Source organism: Carassius auratus, unplaced genomic scaffold (assembly GCF_003368295.1).
Source record: "Carassius auratus strain Wakin unplaced genomic scaffold, ASM336829v1 scaf_tig00026875, whole genome shotgun sequence".
Classification (NCBI taxonomy): Eukaryota; Metazoa; Chordata; class Actinopteri; order Cypriniformes; family Cyprinidae; genus Carassius; species Carassius auratus.
Genome location: NW_020525552.1, coordinates 359,824 through 380,841, shown reverse-complemented (window position 1 = coordinate 380,841; position 21,018 = coordinate 359,824). Strand labels below are relative to the sequence as shown.

General features: G+C 40.2%; 1 protein-coding gene across 1 annotated transcript in view; it reads left to right on the top strand.

The window, feature by feature from the left end:
• LOC113078852 (lysophosphatidylcholine acyltransferase 1-like) overlaps nucleotides 1-21,018 on the top strand; it is a 42,535-nt gene that overhangs the window by 16,115 nt on the left and 5,402 nt on the right. Inside the window, exons 3-9 of the mRNA XM_026251159.1 lie at nucleotides 5,380-5,594; nucleotides 7,080-7,192; nucleotides 7,862-7,922; nucleotides 8,673-8,731; nucleotides 8,987-9,021; nucleotides 9,165-9,219; nucleotides 10,175-10,257. Of these exons, the coding sequence (XP_026106944.1) occupies nucleotides 5,380-5,594; nucleotides 7,080-7,192; nucleotides 7,862-7,922; nucleotides 8,673-8,731; nucleotides 8,987-9,021; nucleotides 9,165-9,219; nucleotides 10,175-10,257 (621 nt within the window). The remainder of the gene's footprint in view (nucleotides 1-5,379; nucleotides 5,595-7,079; nucleotides 7,193-7,861; nucleotides 7,923-8,672; nucleotides 8,732-8,986; nucleotides 9,022-9,164; nucleotides 9,220-10,174; nucleotides 10,258-21,018) is intronic.

The following is a 21,018-nucleotide window of genomic DNA, read 5'->3' as shown; positions in this document are numbered from 1 at the left end:
AATGAGGTCAAATCTCTACTCAAAGAGTATTTAAGAAAAAAAAAACATTCATAGCAATCAACAGACTCCCTGGAGTCCCTGCTCTCACTCCCAAGGCTTCAAAACACCAAAAACACTCTTTAAAGTGAAAAATGTCTTTTAAAGTACATTTATCAAACAGAAGTAGTTAAGGAGCAATATAAGCTTCAGAAGGGGGAAAAGCCAAAACAAATAACCAAACAGAGCTAACTCGTTTTAAAGATACTAACCTAGAATTAAAATAAACGGGCATTTCTTTACGCACATTTATTTCTTTTCGTTAATATTTACGCACTGTACGGACATTATAAACCAAGCGTACAAACTCTTTTTCATGAGGTGAGAAAATGAATGAAGTAAACAACGACTTTAAACTCTGTTTTCATGTCGATACACACATTTACATTAAATATTGCACTCGCATTGAAAGAGAAATTACATAATTTTACAAACAGCATAATTGCATAATTTAACAATAAACAGTTTTCCTGTGACGTTATTTTTATTGAAGCAAGGAGTGCTATAGGTGCAAAATAATTAATCTTTAAACTAAACTACAGATCACATGTTATGAGAAATACTTTAGCGAGACCAATGATGGATGATGCACACTTACTGTGATATTACGGCGGACACTGCTGGATTACTGTACAACCACAGCTGCACAGAGTGTTAATGTCACGTAAAGTCATCTCTACTACATTATGAAAAATCACTATATTTGAAGGACATAACGAGGAGAAAAGGGTAAGATTTGCATGTTGACTGGGATTTACAAAGAGATTTTTCTGCAGGTTCTGGCGTGCGCATGGTTTTATAAATCTGAAAACTTTTGGACCTACGCAAAATCTAGCTTTCGTGCCTACATAACATTTTAGGATGAAATGTACGGAAAGTTATATAAATGAGGCCCCAGGATTTAACAAAAAGAATCATAACTTAACAAAAGATAGTGGTTTACATCAAATGTCTCATAGAAATCATTTAAGAAACACTATGTGCACCATGCTACATAAAGAACACATCTGTCTTTCAATCAAGGAAGACAACAACAAAATCATAGGGCCCCGAAGTTCTGTTTTTTTTATTTTTCTCTTTTCAGCGTTTAGCTGTAGGCCTATTTGCAAACATTTTCTTTCAGATTTGATGTTTTATTAAACCGCCATTTAATTTAATTTAATTTTTTTTATATATATACAGAAAATGACAACTGGTCAAAATGGCATATGTTTTCATTTTTGTGATTTGTAAATCCAAATATGGATATATATATATATATATATATATATATATATATATATATATATATATATATATATATATATATATATATATATATATATATATATATATATATATATATATATATTTTTTACTACAGTTAAAATGTTAGATATTGTGCTTTCTAAAAATGAATAAAAACATGTCTGAAAACATGACATCACCCTACCGCGACTATAAATCAGCACGTCATTATCTTCTTCATCTTCACTGACTGTTTTGTTTGAAGTGTGCATCTGAAAGAACCGGTAAGGGCGATCCTTCTCTGTTTATAATGGTGACAACTAGCAAGCGTTTAGACGATGTGTGCATCCGTGTCAGCGTTATTTGACACCCGATGACACACGCGATCTTTGCGTCATTTGTTTGGGTGAAGAGCACGCACGCGATGTCTTTGAGGAGGCAATCTGCGTGCACTGTGAGCGTTTTTTCCGTGGTTCAGGATCTGTCCACGCTGAGGCGGGAAAGAAAATGAGCTTGTGAGAATACAGGTGGATCTGTCTGAATGGTTTAAAGAGGGACTTTCCCTTTCGCGCAAAATCGTAAAGAAAAAGGGCGGCGGACGAGAGAGAGAGCCTTGGGAGGATGATGTTATATCTTTAACACTTTCTCATACTGAGGTTAGTGCTCTGCTGGGTTTTTACCCAGGAAAAGCAGGAGATATTTGATGATGGTGAAGAAGCTGAGGCTGAGCCTTCTCAATTCTCCTGCCCTGCGTATGTAGAGCTGTTGGAGGTTATTGAGCGAAAATTACCTTTTGACCATAGCCCTCCAGCTCAGGTGAGGCTTTCATTTGTGCATGATCCCCATACAGAGATTAAAAAGAAATGAAAGATGCCGTTTTCTTCTAGCATCCATCGGCTTCGGCATGAAAGTAATCTGCCGACATCGAGGTCATGCGCGAAAGCGGCTAGGAGGGAATGCCCCCTGTAGAAAGAGCTAAAAATGTTATACATTTTTTTATCTGTGAATTTTTTTTCTTTCTGCAGGGGAAACCTCCTCTCTTATTCTCCGTCCTTGCCATCTAAGCCCCTTCAGAAAATCATCTCGCTTAAATGGCAAGACATACGCAGTATCAGGTCAGGCTGTGGCTTTATTACACACGATGGTGGTGCTTCAAGCATATCAGACTGATCTGATAAGAGACCTGGATAGAGGCAGGGGCCTTTTTCTGATCCGGTAGCTGAGCTGCGCCGCACCACAGATCTCTCTCCGTGCTACCAAGCAGGCCACCTCCGCCATAGGGCAGGACTATGGCAGCCATGGTGGCAGCGGAGAGACATCTGTGGATGAACAGACATCGGGAGGAAAGAAAATGCTTTCTGCTCCATGCTCAGGTTTCGTCTTCTGAACTTTTTGGTATTTCCGTTGAGACGGCGATTTGAGAAGTTCAGGGAGACGAAGGCTTGCTCTGTTGCTTTTAGATCCTTCATTCCACGAAGGTCCAGGTCTGAGCCCAAACAACATAGGGGTCCTGGCCTGTCTCCATCTGAGGATCAAAGACGGTCACAGAAGGCTAGTGTCGCAACTCGTGCTCCTCCCCCACCTGTGGACAGGGGTTAGAGGAATCGTGTGACACGAGGAGATAAGCAGAACCTAAGGGGTATGATCTAGACAAGGCAGCGTTCTCGTCCGAATCGAAGTGATACAGAGGTATCTACTCGTTCCCTTTGGGGATTTTTAACTGCTTTTATCCTCCCCTTCCTAATTCCCCTGTAACCACCAGCTCTACACCTGATCAAGGTTAGGTGGAAACCTCTCGCATAACAGTCTCCTATGCAGGACCTATAATGTTTTTATGGTTCTATGTCCATAGCAACCACCTGACTGATGGTCTGGACTGAAAGGAGGCGCCCCTTGAGCGGGGCTCCAGCGCAGGAGGGTGGGTATGTAAATGTAACCCTCTCTGTATATACTAATGTGTATTTAATTGCTGGTGGTTACATGTCTACTAATAAACTCTGTGAGTTTCCTTTGCAGTGCTCAGTTACAGTGTTTACTGAACACTTGCCAGCACCAGCCATCCGGCTTCATGTTCCGGTATTAGGCGGCTGACATCACAGGTTTCTTAGGGAGCCTCCTTGATCATCAGGCCTGGCACAGCACTGCAGGGAATTCCATGGATGTCCGGCCAGGTCACCCCGAGGGGTCTCCTGGCCGCTTAGGGGTGCTGTCGGATCTAGCGGGAAGTGGAGGTGGCAGTTACAGAAGTCTTCTTGTATATGCTGCCTCAGGTGATGTTGCCCTCGCCCGAGGTTTGTAAAATTGAGCTTGCCTTTCCTGTGAGATTCAGCACCTCTGCGATGCTTAGGAACCTTTAAGTACACACGCTAAGTTTTGTGTACTTTCTCAAAACCACATGGTGGTCAGTGTTCACGTGAACACTTTGCGCACTTTCTAAAAATCCACAAGTGGCAAGTTTGCACGCACTCTGCAAACTTTCTGAAATCTTGTACGATAAGGGTTACGCGCTCCGCTTCGTTCCCTTTCTTGAGATGATTAGACATTGGTTCCTTGGGCTCCATTCAGCCAGTGTGTATTTGTTTATACACCTCAAGCATCGCTTCCCTCAACATGAGGGGCTATTTGGGTGATTCTTGTGGTAATTTAGCAGCGCTCCCCTTTTTCCAAAAAAGGGTCGCCTTTGAGCGCGTTACTCTGAGCTCGGAGTTCTCCGTTTTTTCCCCAGAGCGCTCCAGTATTGTTTCCATAGATCGATTTGATGACTCTCAATCATACTGTTTTGAGATGCACCATTCCATCTATGAGCTGCTCTATCAGAGTGCCACGAGAGCCCCTCCTTAGAACAGTATTTGAAAATCCATGCTATGGTAACTGTGCACGTGAAGTCTTAGCACACTTTCTGAAATCCACACTGTGATAAGTTTGCACGCTAGTATTCTGCGTACTTTCTAAAATCCTATATGGTGAGGGCTTCGCGCGGTTGCGCTGGTAAAGTTGGTTGAGTTGGTAAAAGCCCCGTTCATCTTGGGCGCCACTCCACCTATGTATTCTCGGATACCTATCTAAACAGGGTGTTGCTACTACAGAACTGTTGAGACAGCTCTTTCAGCAAGCTTATGCGTAAGCTAGCGGTATTCCCTGTGTGACAGGCAAGACTTGGTAAAAACGCTAGGTTCTTAGCCGTATCCCTTTAAAGGAATCTTTCCTGATTCCAAGCCTTCAGCTCTACCCTGGGCCGAGGCCCTTACAATTAAGTTGGGTATGTAGCTTAGTCCTTTTGGCCGTAAGGGGTACTGTCACAGACAGCTGTCTAAACGTCCCAGGGGCAACTTTAATGGAAATGGTAGAGTTGGTACTTAGTGCTTGCCATGATTCTGGCCTGCACTCCCCTCAGCATGGTGGCGTGGGTATACTGTTCCCCAAAGTGCCCCCTTGAGGATGCAGTTCGAAGTTCCCTCGAAAGGGAACTGTCTCAGGTTACATATGTAACCATAGTTCGCTGAGTAGGGAATGAGACACTGCGTCCTCTAGCTCCCTGCCATGCTTCGGACGCAAGCTTCAGACGAAGAAGATAATGACGTGTTCTCCCGGTGCTGATTTATAGTTGCGCCGGTAGTGACGTCGGAGGCTGTCGCCGGCCAACAAGTTGGTGCTTTTTCAATATATGCTTCAGACATGGGTCACGATGAGGTGTTCCCCAAAGCGCCCCCTAGAGGACGCAGTGTCTCGTTTAGCTACTCAGGGAACTATGGTTACATACGTAACCTGAGACAGTTTTCCTCTAACACATAACTATAATTGAGTCCAATAAATGATCTATTTATTTTTTGATTTTTGTTATTTTTTACATAGCTTTATTTCTTTTTATATTTTATGTAACAATAATCATAAAAAAATGCATAATAAAAGTCTTATTTTATAGTGACATTAAATGAATCAGAAATGGGTCCTTTTTATTAACTTGGTTCACTTAATGATTACTGCAAGGGGTTTAAGATTTTTTAATGTTTTATTGTTTTTATTAAACATGATGATGTATGGTGGGGTCACTGGTGTATTGTGGGGTCACTGATGTATTGTGGGTCAGGTGTGAGCGGTGTGCTGGCTCTTCTGCAGGCTGGTGGACGTGGTGCTCAGGACCATCATGCGGGTCATGTGGTTCGCCGGAGGTTTCCACTGGATCAGCATTAAGGGCAGACAGGCTCTGCCCGCCGAAGCACCCATCCTCACCCTCGGCCCGCACTCGTCCTACTACGACGCCATTCCTGTCACCATGACCATGGCTTCGATCGTGATGAAAGCGGAGAGTAAAGACATCCCGGTGTGGGGCAGTAAGTCCTCTGTTCTCTTCTGCTGCTGATCTTCCATCCATCCTCCTTCTACCATCACTGCTGCTTTATGAAATGCTTAATTTACTAATTAATTGAATTGTCAAAAACAATGCAATGAATATATTTTTCTTTATCAATTAACTTCTCTTAACTAAATGAAATCAACATTTGGTGTCAGCATCCTCGTGGCCCTTTGTGCAGAGTTTCTGGAAGCGTCTCGGAGACACAGTTCTTCAGGATTGAGTCTGTCTCAGTGTGTTCTGTTTCTTCATGTGACTCCAGACTGATGATGATGATCGGATCACATCTCTGTGTGCAGCACACACACCTCACTGCATTATTATGTATATGTATAGTATAAATGTAAACTGATGTCTCCTACTGACACATGGCAGCGAAAGATAGAAATAACCGACTTCAAACCATTTTAGCTGGTATAAAAATACTAGTGTTCTGATCATTTTGGCCACCGCTGTATACATGTACTTTTTCCCAGTTTCTACAAGCAGCAAAACATTTCTTCCCCGTGTTTTTATATAAATAAAACACAAATAATGCTAGTTATTCTGAACTTCAGAGCTGTAGAGTATCAAATCAGTAGTGTTTGGGGGATTGTGTCAGAAAAGCAGCAGTGCATCAGTCTTTTTCCTCAAACACATCCCGTTACTTTCAGGAAGACACTACTAGCTTGGCTAGTTTTCCTCAAGCAGCTGTTCTGTACAGAGTTGTAGGGTTTATTAGTCTGACAATGACAGCATTCACATGAACTTCAGTCACTGAGATGACAAATGCCACAAACCAGCGAGTCTGGCCCACGCTTTAGACCTGTGCTTCACGATGCGTGCACGGTTTGCAGATCAGATGCTGATTAGAGGAAGCTGGTTAGTGCTAATTTTGGTGTGTGCGCTGATCAGCCTCTAATCCCCAGATCTCCGTCCGTCTCTCTCCGTCAGACGAGGACGAGTCTCAGCCGCTGTAGGGAAGTGAAAGAGGAAGATCTGTCACATGATCTTCAGAAATCAGAATAATATGATGTTTTACTGCTCAAGAAACATCTCTGATTATTATCAATGTTTGTGTGGAAACTGTGATACATTTTATTTTTCAGGAATCAAAGATGAAGAGAAAGTTCAGAAGAACTGCATTTATTTGAAACATTTTAAATGTCTTTACTGATCAATTAAATGCAATTAATTAATAATTCATTGAGACATTTTCAGTTTTTATCTGATGATGTGAAGAAAAAAAAAGATATATTAATCTTATTTTGTTACTTAGAGAATCAAAAACAACTCAGTCTTTGTTACATATGAACACCTCTAAAAACATGATTCTTCGTGCTAAATGATGCTCGTTCTGTGTGAGACAAGTTTGAGAGACTGGCTCGATATCTTTGTGTCGCTCTGTCCTGGATGCGATCAGGCGGCTCATTAGGGTCTGGAGAGTAATAATAGCGTCTCTGAAACGTGTCTGTCTGTGTCTCAGCTCTCATCAAATACATCCGGCCCGTGTTCGTGTCGCGCTCGGATCAGGACTCCAGGAGGAAGACGGTGGAGGAGATCAAGAGAAGAGCTCAGTCAGGAGGAGAGTGGCCACAGGTACAGAGAGACTCCAGCGTTATTAATGAACATCTGAACCCTAACCTGAGTTCATCTTCAGATCGCCAGTTTTATTGAGCTAAAATCTAACACCACTAAACATCCCAGATTTCATCAGATTCAGTTATAATATTTACAGATGCTTGTGCTGTTTTAGATTAACTTCTAAAAAGATGTCACTTCCTGCAGAATAATGGAAAGTTAAGGAAGTGACACAAACAGGGTGGAAAGTGATATTGAAGATATTGAAGACAAATACATAAAAATAGGTGGTTAATTACAACACTAATCTCAAGAAAATGTATGTTTGGAACATTTATCTTAAAAAATAAATAAAAGAAAATCAGATTAATTCCTGGTTTACTGTACCGATGTGTTGTTGATGTGCAGGTGTAAAAGTTTTAGTGTTAATTTTTTGTCCAAAAAAGCAAAAGGTCTGCATCGTGAGATGGAAGAGTTGCAGTTACACTTATTTCTTAGTTTATATCCCATCACTGAAACAGTTTTCCCTGTGTATGATTGGGACTTTGTGAGTTTGTAGTTCTCTCTAAATCAGTTCCTCACATGTGAGGCTTTATAGTGACTCAGTTTATTTCCAGATTTGACTCACTGTTGGTTTGGTGAATTGATTCATGATTGTGAACCGATCAGAAACTCTTGTGTTTTCAGATAATGATCTTTCCAGAAGGGACGTGCACCAACAGAACCTGCCTGATTACATTCAAACCAGGTGTGTGTGTGTGTGTGTGTGTGTGTGTGTGTGTGTGTGTGTGAGCTAGTGTTGGGTGATATGCTCAATTTTCATATCATCATTCTGTGAGATCACGATAAATGATATTATCATGCTAATTTATGTAATTATTTAACTGGTTTCATTGCTGGAAAGTGAACCAACACCACTGTAAGGCTGAAGAAGCCTAATGTATTTTTTAATATGACTGAATTAGTATTTAACATGATAATACTTTAATAGAAACATAGTAAGTTACTAATTATAATGCTTACATTTCTTCTGTTATTCAAACAGCAGCTACAGAAAACGAGCAAAGAACATTTATATTGTCAAAGAACATCATCACTGACTTTATTGTAGTGCGAGTTTATGCTCTTTAAAAACACTCCTGTTATAATCAGTGAAAGTGATGAATACACTGAGTGCACACGGCCACTGGAGCTGTTCACAGCCTTGTGTTTATACCAGACTCGCCATGTTTCTGAATTGGCTATCCATGCTGCTTCGCTAAAGATAGGCGCCTAGTCCTTTTTTGAGGGATAATAATAATGATAATAATAGTCTTGTTACTGTCAAAGGCATCAGCAACAGGCGATATCTCTGACTATCGTTGATACATGATATCTGTCATCTACCAGCACAACCCCAGTGTGTAAGAGAGTGTGTGTGTGTGTGTGTGTGTTTGTGTTCAGAAGCAGCTGGCGTGCTGTTCAACTTAATGTGTTGATGTTTGTGTGTGTGATTCAGGAGCGTTCATTCCTGCGGTTCCTGTTCAGCCTGTCGTGATCCGCTACCCAAACAAACTGGTGAGAGATCTGACTTCATTCAGTTATTACACACAAAACTGAAAGATTGTTCTTGATCTAATATGCTCAGACTGGGCTTATGACACTTGCGGGACAAAGTAATGTGTGTTTCTTTAAAAGGACGTGCACATCATAACTAATAATTAGTCCAGTAATGAAAGCTGTCATCATTTAACACACTGATGTGCAGTAGATATTGATATCTGTGTGTGTGTGGTGGATGCTGATGGATTGACGTCGTGCTTCTCGTTACAGGACACCATCACGTGGACGTGGCAGGGGCCCGGAGCGTAAGTGCTTTTCATTGGGCTCTTTCATAGCTGTAGTGCTAGATGAACACACAGTAAGAAGTGCAGGTGGAGCAGAATATATTAAAGGAAGGGACCTTCACCTGGAGAGCGGCACACCTCAGTGTAACTCTGCTCTTTTGCAGGTTTAAGATCCTGTGGTTGACTCTGTGTCAGCTTCACAATGAGTTCGAGATCGAGGTGAGTCTCTGTTCTCTGGCATGTGTTGTGTCATCTTCTGAACCACAGCGTATGAGAGATGTGTGTCTGTTTGATTGGGTGTCGTGGGGGTCAGTGAGGTGCATGCAGGGGTTTAGCAAGGGTTGGGCCTCGATAGAATTTGATCAATTCTGATTCTAATTCTAACCCTAATTCCTAACATCAGTTTGGATAGAGACCTATGATTTCTGCAGTATTTAGGCATAAAATGGAGTGTATTGTGTAAAGAGAAGTGTCACGGAATTTGGTTAACTTTAGATGAACGACTCAAAAGTCAGGCTGTGCACTTAATCAGCTGGTGATATGGATGAATGTGTGTGAATATTAAAACACTGCTGTGTGAGTGTGTATTAGCTTGGTTTGTGTTTGTGTTTGCTCTACTACAAACACTGAAACACACGTGATGCTTGTCTGCGTCTCACTATATGAACACACTTCACATTTTGTATTGTAAGGATTATCACAATTTTCTGGCATGTTTTATTTGTAACAGTAAAGCTGTGTTGAGCAGCACTTTGTATGCAATCATTTTCATTTGATCATATTTTAAGAAATGCATTATATTATTAATGCCATCATTTGTTTTCAAGGAATTTTTTTTCTACTTTTTTTTTTTTACACTAATATATTTTAAATACATTATAAATCCAGAAAATTCTAATACACAATTGTTTTTTCTGAATTTCAGAAGAAAAAAGAAAAAAAAATTCATAGAGCCCCTTTTTTCCAAATATAGAGAAAGTTGTATAAATTCAGTTCAATAGACTTTTCAAAGATTGCAATTTAATTAAAAGAATTATATTTATTTAAATTATTAAAGAAAAAATGCTTTAGCGTGAGCTGCAGTCCAGCATGGGCAGACTGTGCAAAGTGGCTGGACTTCACTTGAGCTGATTCACACAGACGTGTCTTCAGTGTGCTTCTCTCTTTCTCTCAGTATCTGCCCATATACACGCCCTCGGAGGAGGAGAAGAAGAACCCAGCGCTCTTCGCTCACAACGTGCGCCGCTTGATGGCAAAGTAAGATCTCAGCGCTCCTCATGGCCTCAATCTCTCCATTTTAAAATTATTTTATTTTTATTTTAAATATTTACAAGATTATCTGTTGTTTCTGGTTTAATTACTGTAGTTCATTATTTACAGCATTATTATTATTATTGTTATTATTGGTGGTGGTGGTGGTGCTATTTTTTTTTAACCATTCATTTATTTTAAACAACAAATTCATCAGCAGCAGAAAACCTGCTTAGCAAACAGTTTATATTGTATTTAGGTGGAAACAGGCCTTTTATTGATGAATTTCACAGAACCTGTGAAAATATAAACCTAACCTATAAAATGAATGAATTAATGATTTTTTTTTTTTCATAAATAACATTAAAAGCTATTTTTAGGGCATAAGTTTTTTTTTTTTTGCTCATTTATTGCAATGTCTGTTAATCAATTATAATATATGTGTGTGTGTGTGTGTATACATGGGAAATATGGTTTTCAAAAGACAAGTTGCTGTCTAATATAACATCCAGACTGTAGAGGAAGTAACAGTAGATCTGTCTAGTTGCAAATTGTAAAATCTGTGTTCTGTCTTTTTTTTTTTTTTGGTCCAATAAGTAACATCTTATCCAAATTTAATAGAAAATTATTGGTCATCCAATCTTTCAGATTTTTAACACACTGTTAGCTTAGGTAATTTAGAAGTTTCATCTGATCTTGTTTTCTAATAATATTACCAAGGGGCAACATGTATACAAAAAAAAAGCAGAGGACCAAGACAGATCCTTGTGGCACTCCATATTTTACTGGTGATAAATGAGATGACTCCCCATTTAAATAAGTTGGTAGCGATCGGACAGGTAGGATCTAAACCATCTTAGAGCCTGCCCTTGAATACCTGTATAGTTTTGTAATCGATCTATGAGTTTGTCATGATCTATGGTGTCAAACGCAGCACTAAGATAAAGTAACTAACTAAGTAAAACTATCGATGAGATGCAGCATTTCTGACGCAAGAAGCAAGTCATTTGTAATTTTACAGGTGCAGTTTCTGTGCTATTTATTCAAACAATCAGTCCAAAACAGTGCTAATATAAAGGAAACCAGGCTGATTACATGAGAGATAGAGCGCACACGTCACGCGCGCAGTGTGAAGTACAGACTGAATAGATTGTCAACATCCCACCGTTGTATGGCGAGATGAGACGCAAACTACGGTCTCAACTGAATAACATCTAATTACGTTTAAAGTTAAAGTTTTGATGGATGAAGACCGCAATCAAGGTAAAGACGATTGTGGTAGTGTACAGCAGTCGTACAGTAAGCATGTGTGAGACCAATAATGATGCATGTATGAGTGCTCTTGACACACTGATCGCACATTGTATTTATACACAGCACGGACATTGCCATACATTCACATTGTTTCCACACATTCACGGTAATGAATGGATCTGTTTACAGTAGTGTATATATATGCAGTCAGCAGGTGGTGAGTTTAGTTTTTATTATTTCATTATTGAAATTATTGCGATAAACGATAATATTGTCATTCTAAGACCAGTTTCAACTAATATAATGATAATGGCATAATAATGAAGGTACACCTTTTCAAAGATCAATAAACTTATTTCTTAAGAATATTTAACACTGAAAATGGAAAACATTTAAAAAATCCACAATAAATGAACAAAACAACCAAAAACAATAAAAGCAATGGACTCTCAGTCTCTGTAAAAATAAAAAATAAATGCACTTGAATAAATACCAAAAATAATAAAGAAAACGGATGTAAACAAAATTGCACTTAGAAAATTTTAAACATTAGGCTAAGTCATAAATAGTGCCAGTTAGGACCTTTGTAAACAAACAAACAAAGCATCCACAGGCCATATGCAAAAAGAAAAAAAAAACTTTTGAAAATTAATTTCTCCAGCATAAAGCTTTGTTCAAATAAAGCAAAAGTGAATTGCCGTCTACAGTATGTAAGAAATACCAACATGTTGACTTTGTGTGGCTTAAGGCAGGATCTCTCAGGAGTAGCAATGTTGCCAGTTGTGCTAAACATTCTCTCTGAGCTGGTGCTTGAAGCACAAATACACATGTATTTTTGGGCCAACTTGGCCATCAAAGGATATCTTCTTTGATTGTCGTGCCACCACATCAAGGGATCACAAGATGCATCAACTGCATCTTCTTAAAGGAACATGGTCAGTTCTGCATCAGCCTGCACTCTTTTTGGAAATGCAGCCTGGGCCTGACTGAGATTACGAGCTCTTCTGTTTTGGAGAAGGTCACTCAGCCTCTTATTCTTGGTGCGGCAGCTCTCACCACTGGTACCTTATCCACTTTCTTCTGGTCCTAAGTCCAGTAGCTCTTGCACAAGCTGATGTTTGACATCATCCAATGCACCTGCCTCCTCCATGCTGCCACAATACCTTGGATCTAAGATGGTGGCCTTTTTCAGGAGGACTTGGATTGCATGTGAGCTGTATTTTTCAGTCAGTACCCTGTACATGTTTTGTTTAATACTGGCTGTCAGTGCAGTGTCATCAGGGTCTGGAGAGAGAAGGTCATCTTTAATCAGTTCCAACACGTATTTTTCCCCCAAGAGGATGTCTGTGAAGTCAGCCAGTGGTTTTATTGCTGCACTGATGGACTCCGACACAGAAACATCCTGCCAGGTTGGATTGAGGTGGCTGTGTTTTTGGTCCTCATTCAGGACACATCTTATGGCTGGCAGTTGCTCCAGCACCCTCTGTCCCCATCATGTGACAACACCCTGTGTGAAAGATAATATTGTTCTTGTTCATTAGTTAGTCTATCAACATTCTTAAACAAAATACCTACTTTTTACATGTCCATTATTTATCATTATTAATTTGAATGTTTGTATGTTATATTATGTTTATATGCCAGTTAGGGATGCTCATATTGACCATTTAACTGTTAACCGAAAATTTTGACTGATTAATACTATCAGTTAAAGGTGTTTTGTTTTTGTTTTTTTTGTTTTTTTTTTGCTGAAAGGTGTGTGTGTGTGTATATATATATATATATATATATATATATTAGGGGTGTAGCGGTTGACAAAATTCACGGTTCGGTTCGATACGATTCACTGGTGTCACGGTTCGGTTCGGTACGTTTTAGATACAGCAAAAAGAAAAAATTGGCAGATAAATTTCCTTGATTTTTAAAAAAAATTGTATTTATTAAAACTAACAAAGTATGTTTTTTTTTTGTTTTTTTTACATTGAACAATGATGGAGCTATTCTTTACCCATCTTCTATGGTGTTTTCTTAGCAGCATACTGTATGAAACAAAAACAGCTCCTTATATAAAAAAAAAAATATATATGAAATTGTTGTAGTAGTTATGAACAAATACAAAGATGTAACTTTTTATATGGAACTCTATAACTCTTTATATTGAGTGTGTTTTTACTCAATTGGTTCTCTATAGGGTTTATGTTTTTTGGAACAAAGCAGGAATTACGGTCTGGCTGAAATGGGCTCGTGAAGGAATATTGTAACGGGGCTCAATTAAGCATGTTCTTAAAACCTGCGTTTTCCACTACAGAGTAAGGCGCTCGCTCACTCAGTACGCGCTGAAGGCTCGTTGCAAAATGGCTAAAGGGTCTTTCACACAGGACACGGTATGCGCGACGCTGGACCCTGGGCTCAGCGTTGCCCTTCAGATACAACACGAGTTGCGCTGCACTATGCCAAGAGCAAAGTAGGTGGAGTTTTCAAAACTGCCCGTGCATACGTTCTATTTATAACAGTTCTTCTATCTAATAACGTGCAGGCCTGTTAATTGTATCGTACTGCTCAGGAAATTCCGACACAGTACAGTAAATGGTAAATGGACTGCATTTATATAGCGCTTTCAACAGACCACATGGCCATCCAAAGCGCTTTACAATTTGCCTCACATTCACCCATCCACTCACTCATTCACACACCGACTGCGGTGTCAGCCATTCAAGGCACATCCAGCTCGTCGGGAGCAGCTGGGGTTAGGTGTCTTGCTCAAGGACACCTCGACACTTGGTCAGGTGGAGCCGGGGATTAAACCACCAACCTTCAGGTTTGTAGATAACCTACATGAACCACTGAGCCACTGCCGCCCCTAGTCCTAGTACTAGTCCATTTTGATTTCCGTGCTTGTTTGGATGCCCCGATCGATTGGTAAAGTGCACCCAAACACCAGACCTTTTGGTTATTGGAGCATCTACTATTTCTGGTCTGTTAAACGCATTGGCCATTTTGCAACGAGCCTTCAGCGCGTACTGAGTGAGCGAGCGTCTGACTGAGTAGTCTAACATAAACATATAAGTTGGTGGGTTTTTTTTTTTCTTCAGGGGTGTCAGGGGCATTGCCTGTTACGTCGTTTGGGTTATTGGGCTATCTTGTTGAACGCATGTCATTATATTTCACATTTTTTTATTTATTTTCCAAATATAATTAATTAGTCCAACGCGACAATACGCGTATCGTTACACCCCTAATATATATATATATATATATAAAGCAGTAGTGCAAGTACAATGCAATATCAGTTGTGACGCAAACATCCACAAGCAAATAAAAGTTGCTTCCCAAAGCTGGCCACTCTAGCGAGACGTTATCTCTTTACTCCCGTGACATCTGTGCCATCGGAGAGGGTGTTTTCTCCCACTGGCTGTCTACAGGCTGCACTCCAGTTAATAATCAGATAACGAGTGGCGGTTGTCAGTCGGGAAAAATAACTGAAATGAGCATCCCAAATGCCAGTGCATAGCCTACTTAAAGACTAGATACTGGGTTATTCTACAGTAAAGGCTACTATAAAAAATAAAAACTCTTTAAATATTTTATTTTGCAAATTAAACTATCAATGAATTAAACACCACTCACCAGTACTAGACTGTGTTGGGGGATATTATCCTCACTCTGTGCCTTCCTCAGGTCTCTCCTCTTGAGCCAGCTCAGGTTGAATGTGGTGACCAAACCTTTACAGAGTCCTATGGCATGTGCTCTCCGATCTTTGTTGCTGTCCATACCATGGGACACAGCAAGATGGAGGTTGTGACCAAAGCAATTGAGCCAGGGCCAGGAAAGATCCCTTATTGCAGTGACAATGTTAGCACCTTTGTCTGTAGTGATGCAAACTAGTTTGTGCTCATCCAGTCCCCAGTCTGCTACAGCAGACTTCAGGTTTTCTCCAAGGGTGTCAGCAGTATGGTTATCTGGGACATATCTGGTCTCTAAACACTTGGAGTGCAGGCTCCAGTCAGCAGTTATACCTCATATCCGTAGTAGCAGAGAAAAATTGGATGTATTTGATCTCCTTTAGTATGTCATCTTTTATGCTGTTGTTACAGTTGTGGAATTGCCGTTTGTGACACGTATGTTCTCCCAGGCAACTCATACTGGCTGTTAAATGTTTGCAGCAGTCATCAAAATGCTGGCTTTTTGACGATACAAAAGGGCAGCATCTCTTTAGCAATTAAGCACACTACACTGTTGGTGGGTGCACGCCATTTTGCACTGTCCTCTCTGTATTTTGTTTGTCGACCAAATGCCCCAGTGATTCTGCACTGTCAGGAAGACTGAGTAGTTGTAGTTTTTTTTTTTTTTTTTTTAGCTGGGAAAACTGCAACAGATGATTGGGTTTAGGTGCATATGCATGTTTGTTGTGTTACCGCTTTTAGTTGCTACTGTTAAACAACAAATGCGACATACCAGCCCGCTCAGGTTAAGTGGTTCACCATGGTCATTCGGTTTGAATCCGAAGTGCTCCCACACTGCAGCAGTCGCATTTGACTTTGAGACCAATCCCATCTTTTTCTTTTGGTATTTCTCCAACTCACAACTAGCGTCTTCTCTCTCCCCTGGCAGTCCCCTCAAGAACTCCCACCTTCCCACACAAAGACCATGTGACTGACAAGAGGGTTCAAACAAACAAGCATGCAAATGGAAATTATCACAGCCGGAAAAATTATTGAGCTAATTTTTTATTTATTTTTATTGTGCGATTAATTCATTTATTGACTATTGCTACAGGCCTAGGCATCTCCATGTGGTCCTGTTCAGTATTGCAACTAGACTTCTCTAAAATATAAAAAGGCTCTTTGCTGTTGCACTGTACACATACATTTCATATATTCAAGTTCCGAGTTTCATATGTGCTTATATGGGCTTCTTTGGTGTCCTTTTGGTGTTCGTAAGGGTCCTTTTTTGTAAAGACATCCAAATTAATATAGAAAAAAGGCTTGCAGAAAATACAGATTTTTGAGAATCACCCTTTAATCGTTCGGTTTACATTGCTGGATATAGCAAATATATGACAAAATAAACATTTGAAACGAGGTAAATCTCTCTCTCTCTCTCTCTCTCTATAAATATAGGTGTATAATTCTGATTATAGAAGACTCACAGATCAGTTGAGAGCATAAAATGTGCTCAGCTGTCATGGAAACAATGCAAAAAAAAACTGTCCTGAAACTTTTTTATTTTTATTTTTTATTTTATATTGGGTGAACTTTGACTATTTGTGTTCAAGACATTTGTGTTTTGTTTCTCTTTCGGTCGACTTGCTCTACATCTCTCTATGGGAAATGCCTCCCGCGTGGCCATCCTTGAAGCCCTATACAATCATGCCCATCAGGCCCACACTCTCGGGAAGTCCCATCCATTCAAATCCTATCCAAAAGACTAGTTACCACTTGTTTGTAGGGCGTCTGGATAAATAAGAACAGTAAGTGTATCGAAGTGCTTTACCAAGCATATAAAGTAGACAAAAATCAACATAGCAGTTGAACATAGCTTCTTCTATGAAGTCAAGCAAGTCCAGAGCACCTTCTCCCCCTTAGTCCTAGGGGATATGGATTTACTTTTGCAGCTCGGGATCTGCATTTAGTATGCCTGGCATGTCTGAGTCTGGCATGTCTGAGCATGCCCAAGCAGAATTACAGTCACTGGTCTCTTGTAATCAATGCAGCAAACTGTCTTTTACACATACTTCGTACAAGACGTGTTTAGCGATCCCATTAGGGGTGTAACGGTATGTTTATCATCTACCGTACAGTTCACCGGAAAATTCCAAATGGATGTGATCATCCCTGTCATCTTAGAGTGGGGACTTTGGAGTGAGCAGGGCATGTGTGTGCCATTAGTCATTTTGGAATGCACTTGGGAAAGGGAGCGACAATTTCTTCATCTTCAGTTGGCATGTTTCCGTGACAACACAAGCACGTGGTCTGTCAGCAGATTCGCTGATGGACACCGGCACAAAAAATATAATTTTTTATACATATTATACAAGTTTAATACATATTAGTTTATAATATAAGCATATTTTGAAAACTTTTAAACATAAAATGTAGGTTTATTTGTTATGCTAACAACAATAAAAAAATACATTTATAACTTTAAAACTATGGTGTTAAAAGTGTGCCTCAACCATAAGCGATTAATTGGACGTTTTGAGCACCGATAACTATATTTTGAAAGCACATTACATTATATTTTGAACAGAAATTAACAATTGCAAAAAAAAAAAAAAATTGTTTGAGCAAAGAAAAAATGATTCCGTGCTCAATAAATGTATTTGCTTGTTTGCTATTATCCATATTAACATGCAGTAATAACCCCTCTCACGCAGTTTACTCAGGTGCTCTCTCACAGACGTATTCTCTGCGCTCCTGTCAAGTCCCCCCCCCCCCCCCCCCCCCCCGGTCTCTCTCTCTCTCTCTCATTCTCTCTCTCTCTCTCAACCTCTTAATTCTGTGCGGGCTTAACTCTTGATACACGCTTGCACATCTTACAGCGGCGTTACAAGTGTGACACAAAATCAACCAGTCGGAAAATTAAAGGTCAAATGAATTTATCGATACTTATCGGTACATCTAGACAATTGGGGAAAATGCACAGACTCTCAATGGTTACTAAACATGATCCAAAAGGGGTACACACTGCAACTGTGCAATTGTGAGAAAACCTTCAGTGCTCTCAGGAATAAGACAGTCAAAAGTGCAAGTGGAGGATGTAAACATTTTGAGGGAAGAGATAAAGGATCTCCTTCTCAAAGAAGTAATTCAGGAGGTGCCAGCAGAAGAATCACACAAGCCAGTACTTTCTGATCCCAAAGAAAGGGGAGGCATACAGCCTTTTCTGGACCTCAGAGAGACCTCAAATACCTGAGGAAATACAAATTCAGAAGGCTGACACACAAGTCCCTGCTTCATTCTACACAGACAGGAGAATGAAGTTTCAATATATCTGAAACATGCTTCTTTCAGATCCATCCCTAGCACAGGTCATTTCTAAGGTTTGCATTAGAGGGGAGGGCATACAACTTCAGTGTTCTACCATTTGTCCTGCCTCTAGCACCCCAGATTTTCACAACACCTCTGAGGCAGCAGGGCATCAGGATATTAGCGTATCTCAATGACTGGCTAATTTTTTCTAGGTAATACAGGCTGCATACAAGGGCAGTGTTAATACTCTGGGATTTGTAGTAAACTAGAAAAAGAGCGCATTAACTCCAGCAAAGTCAGTGGCGTTGCTGTGTTTAAACCTAAATTCAGTATCTTACCAGGCATCCCTGTCAAAACAGAGAGGAGAGACTTTAGGGAACCGTGTGAATCAGTTTCATCTAGGGAAAGCGGTCTCTTCGGCTGTGTCTGTGGTTGCTGGACCTCATGGCTTCAGTCATAGGGTTAGTAAATGTAGTGCCTTTGGGGCTGCTTTTCATGAGATATTTTGAGAGATGGACTGCTTCTCTGAAATTAAATCCCTCCAGACATCTGCACAGGAGGGTGTGCTTCTCTGGCGGGACAGGAAATTCATGATGGAAGGTGTGCCAATGGGAGTGGTCTCAAATCGCAAGGTGGTCACCACAGACACATCCTCACCGTGTTTGGGAGTGATAATGGAACGACAACATGTGGCATGGACAGAATTTCTTTTAGGTTTTGATGCCATAGGAAAGCTGAGTTCAAGCCCTTTCCAAAACTCTTTTCATTTTGAACATAACAAAAGTCATGGTTATCTGAAGTTGTCTGATTGCTATGATTTTCCATAAAAAAAATAAAAAAAAAAACAGGCTTAAGGTGAGACAGGTTCATCTTTCACTTCTACTTCACGATCACTGTCTGTCAGGAGCGCTATACTGAATCATTACACAAACAGACTAACTTTACCCTGAAGAGGACAGTTGTTCGTTATTTATCATGAACATAGACTCTGGCTTTTTGATCACCCCTTGTATGTTTTGATAGCACGAATAGTGTACCTTGTAGGTAGAAAGCACAGCAAACCTGTATAACAGACTGTCTTCTGATTTCTGTTTAGCAACATCATCATCTGATCCTCATCTCTGGATGTTTAATAGTCCATTATAACATCTTTTACAGCACTGACATCAACAAGATTGAGCAGATTGAGATATTTGCAAGACCGTCTAAATGAGCAGCTACGCCAGACTGCATTGTTTTCTTGCGCTCTGCCATCTTACGATATTAAAAAATAAATAAATAAAAACTTTGCGTGCTGTAGTTTACACAGGACTGGCGGGAAATGTGCATTGATGCACCTTTATTATATACGTTACTTTATTTACTTTGATAGGTTAACGTTTTTTGTGTTGTTAAGAGAAAGCACCTCTGCAACATGTTCTTGACATGAAAGTCTTTTCTGCTTGCTGCATTTTTCTGTACTAAAGTAAATTTTGCCAAGATATTTTCAGAGATGACAGACAAGATGTTATAGAATAATAATTGAATGAAAGCCTAATTTTGACGACAAATACACATACAACCTATTTTTAGAATTTCCTGAAAACGTCCCAGTGCGACATCCAACGGGTTTTCCCAGATCGCATCACAAATTGTCTGGAACTCCTTGCAGTTTTTTTGCCCTCAAAAACTTCCTCCAGTGCATAAAAGGCTTACGTGTTAGTCAGATCATTCATTCATTTCATTCATTTATTCATTTAGCTGACGCTTTTATCCAAATCGACTTACAATTGCTATATATGTCAGAGGTCGCACGCCTCTGGAGCAACTAGGGGTTAAGTGTCTTGCTCAGAGACATATTGGTGTCTTGCAGTGGATTCGAACCCGGGTCTCTCACACCAATGGCATGTGTCTTATCCACTGCACCAACACCACCACAACACTGGTTGTATATGCGCATAACGATCGGCCGATCGTGATCAGAGCACCCCTAATAAACAGGCAAGGGGGAGTCCGATCGAGGAGTCTAAATGCCCTGGGAAAGAGAGTTTTGTAATGGAGCAAGAAGCACTTGCTGACCCTTGGAGCAACACATGTTCCAGGACAAATAACTATCAGGGCAGACCTGTTGTTGAGGGGAGTCCTCATCCAGTGGACTGGAGGCTCCACCCAGAGGTGGTTCAGGGAATATGGGACAAATATGTTCAGGCAAGATTGGATCTATTTGCCTCAGAGGAGAACACACATTGTTCCCTGTTCTTCTCACTGAAGGGGATGAATGCACCACTAGAGTTGGATGCATTAGCACGTCCCTAAATGGAGTTCCTAGAACTAAATGCATTTCTAGTTCTTGTGGTGCAAAGACGCAAAAAAGTGGGAACTTCTGCCAGTAGTTCTAGGAAATATGAAAAGGTTCTTTCTGTTGCGAAAGACAAAATATATGGTTTCTTTCATCAGTGTTGGACATTCTTACCTCCCTTTAAAGATACTAGAAGGCGGCAAAGCCTTCTCTACAATCAAAGTGTACCTGGCAGCCATTTCATCATGTCATATGGGATTTAAT